The sequence below is a fragment of the Dipodomys ordii genome, unplaced genomic scaffold (assembly GCF_000151885.1).
Source record: "Dipodomys ordii isolate 6190 unplaced genomic scaffold, Dord_2.0 Scaffold30, whole genome shotgun sequence".
NCBI classification, from domain to species: domain Eukaryota; kingdom Metazoa; phylum Chordata; class Mammalia; order Rodentia; family Heteromyidae; genus Dipodomys; species Dipodomys ordii.
In genome coordinates this window covers 10,353,496-10,355,488 of record NW_012267246.1, presented here as the reverse complement: position 1 = coordinate 10,355,488, position 1,993 = coordinate 10,353,496, and the positions used below count along the sequence as shown (strand labels likewise).

The following is a 1,993-nucleotide window of genomic DNA, read 5'->3' as shown; positions in this document are numbered from 1 at the left end:
AAAAAAAAAAAGAATAGTCCGGACAATAGTTCCTGAAACTCCACATCAAACGATGGCTGGGTGCCATGGCAGTACTGATCCTCCAGCAACATGGAGATGCACAGGAGGAGGACTGCATCCCAGGTAGGCCTGGCCATGAAGCAAAACCCTACCTCAAAAGTAACACATGCAAAACAAAGGGTGGAGGCATGGGTCAAGAGACAGAGCATCAGCCTTGAGTGAAAAGAACCAAGTGAGAGTGTGAGGCCCTGTGTTCGCTCAAGCCCCAGTTACTGGCAAAAAAAATTAAAATCAATCCTAGAAAGCCACATTTAATAAATCTAGGCCTGTAAAATAATGTTACAAATATCCAAATGGCCCCTAGAAGAATAATGATTCCTTCCCTGAAACTAATTCAATAGTTTTTGTGGTACTGTGGATCAAACCAAGGGCCTTGCATATGCTATGAGTTTAGCAGCCAACAGTAGGAAAACAGTGCTGTGCTTACCTCGTCATCATTGACAAGCTCTTTTTTCACAACTTTCATTGCATAAATACGATCTGTTTTTTTTAATCGAACCAACAGTACTTTGGCATAACTTCCTCTCCCGATTACCCGGAGCAAATCAAAATCTTGAAGACCTAAACTGGATGAAGCTTTGCCACTTTCCCTGGTGTTCATTGCCTGTGGAGAACATTTGTATCAAGAAGTTATACATGGAAGGTTTTGCACTGTATTTTTTTTTTTTTTTTGGTCAGCTCTGGGACTTGAACTGTGTGCTGTTCCTGCGCTCTTCAGCTCAAGGGAAGTGCTCTACAACTTGAGCCACAGTGCCACTTCTGGTTTTCTGGTGGTTATTTGGAGATAAGAGTCTGAAGAGTTTCCTGCCCGAGCTGGCTTTGAACCATGAACCTCAGATCTTAGCCTCCTGAGTAGCTAGGATTATAGGCGTGAGCCACTGGCGCCCAGCTGTTTTATATTTCTAACAGCCTATGTTTTATATTTCTAAACACCTATAAATGTAAAAGATATGAAAGAAACACACATCAAACTGAAATAAAATCATCAAAACAAAAACTGATTTTAATATAACAATATTTTATGTTCCCAATTCTTTCAACATTCTAAAACATATAATCTCCAAAAGTGGGATAAGCTCTTAAGAAAAGTGGTACCTGGAATATCAAGGGAGTTAAAATCTGAGGAATGTTGAAGAATGGTTTAAAAAGGCCCTGGTAAGTTCCAGGTATGACAGCAATAAAGCTGTATAAATAAAACACCAACTTTCAAGGCTGGGAGGCTAGAGGTCCTGCTGATAGAGAAAATGAAGCCTATGGATAGGATAGCAACAGTTGTTGTGAATAACAGTTCCATTTTTCATCCTGAATATAGCAGTTACAATGTGAAAATGTAAGAGTCTGCCAAGCTTGCTATGTGCCTATGAGCTAATGAGAGGACACATTCATTGGGGATGTTATAGTACGTGGTAGGTGTGCTAGTACTCCTCTCTACTCAAGAGAATGTCTGGAACCCAGGAGTCCAAAACTACTCTGGGCTAAATAACAAGACCTCATTAAGTAATACCTCTCCCACCACCCCCCCCCACAAAAAAAAGAAAAAGACAGGCTCAAGAAATAGCCAAACAGTAAGATGCTTGCCTAGTTGCTTAGCTAATATGAAGCTCACGAGTTAAAACCTCAGTACATCTTCCCCAACTCTGTAAAAAGTAAAAGGAAAGAAAAAGTAGAGAACAAATTCTGAGAAAAAAAAATTTAAGAAAAATTAAGCCCAGCTGGGTACTGGTGGCTCATGCAAAAAATCCCAACTACCCAGAAAGCTGAGATCTGAGGACTTCGGTTCAAAATCAGCACAGGCAGGAAAATTCACTTATCTCCAATTAATCACAGAAAAAGCTAGAAGTGGAGCTGTGGTTCAAGGTGATGAGTGTTAGCCTTAAGCACAAATGCTCAGGAACAGTGCCCAGAGTTCAAGCCCCAGAATTAACAAAGAAAG

General features: G+C 40.5%; 1 protein-coding gene across 1 annotated transcript in view; it reads right to left on the bottom strand.

The window, feature by feature from the left end:
• The window catches only part of Prkci (protein kinase C, iota), a 57,083-nt gene that overhangs the window by 30,347 nt on the left and 24,743 nt on the right, over positions 1 to 1,993 (bottom strand). The window contains exon 6 of the mRNA XM_013016151.1: positions 488 to 664. Coding sequence (XP_012871605.1) covers positions 488 to 664 — 177 coding nt within the window. The remainder of the gene's footprint in view (positions 1 to 487; positions 665 to 1,993) is intronic.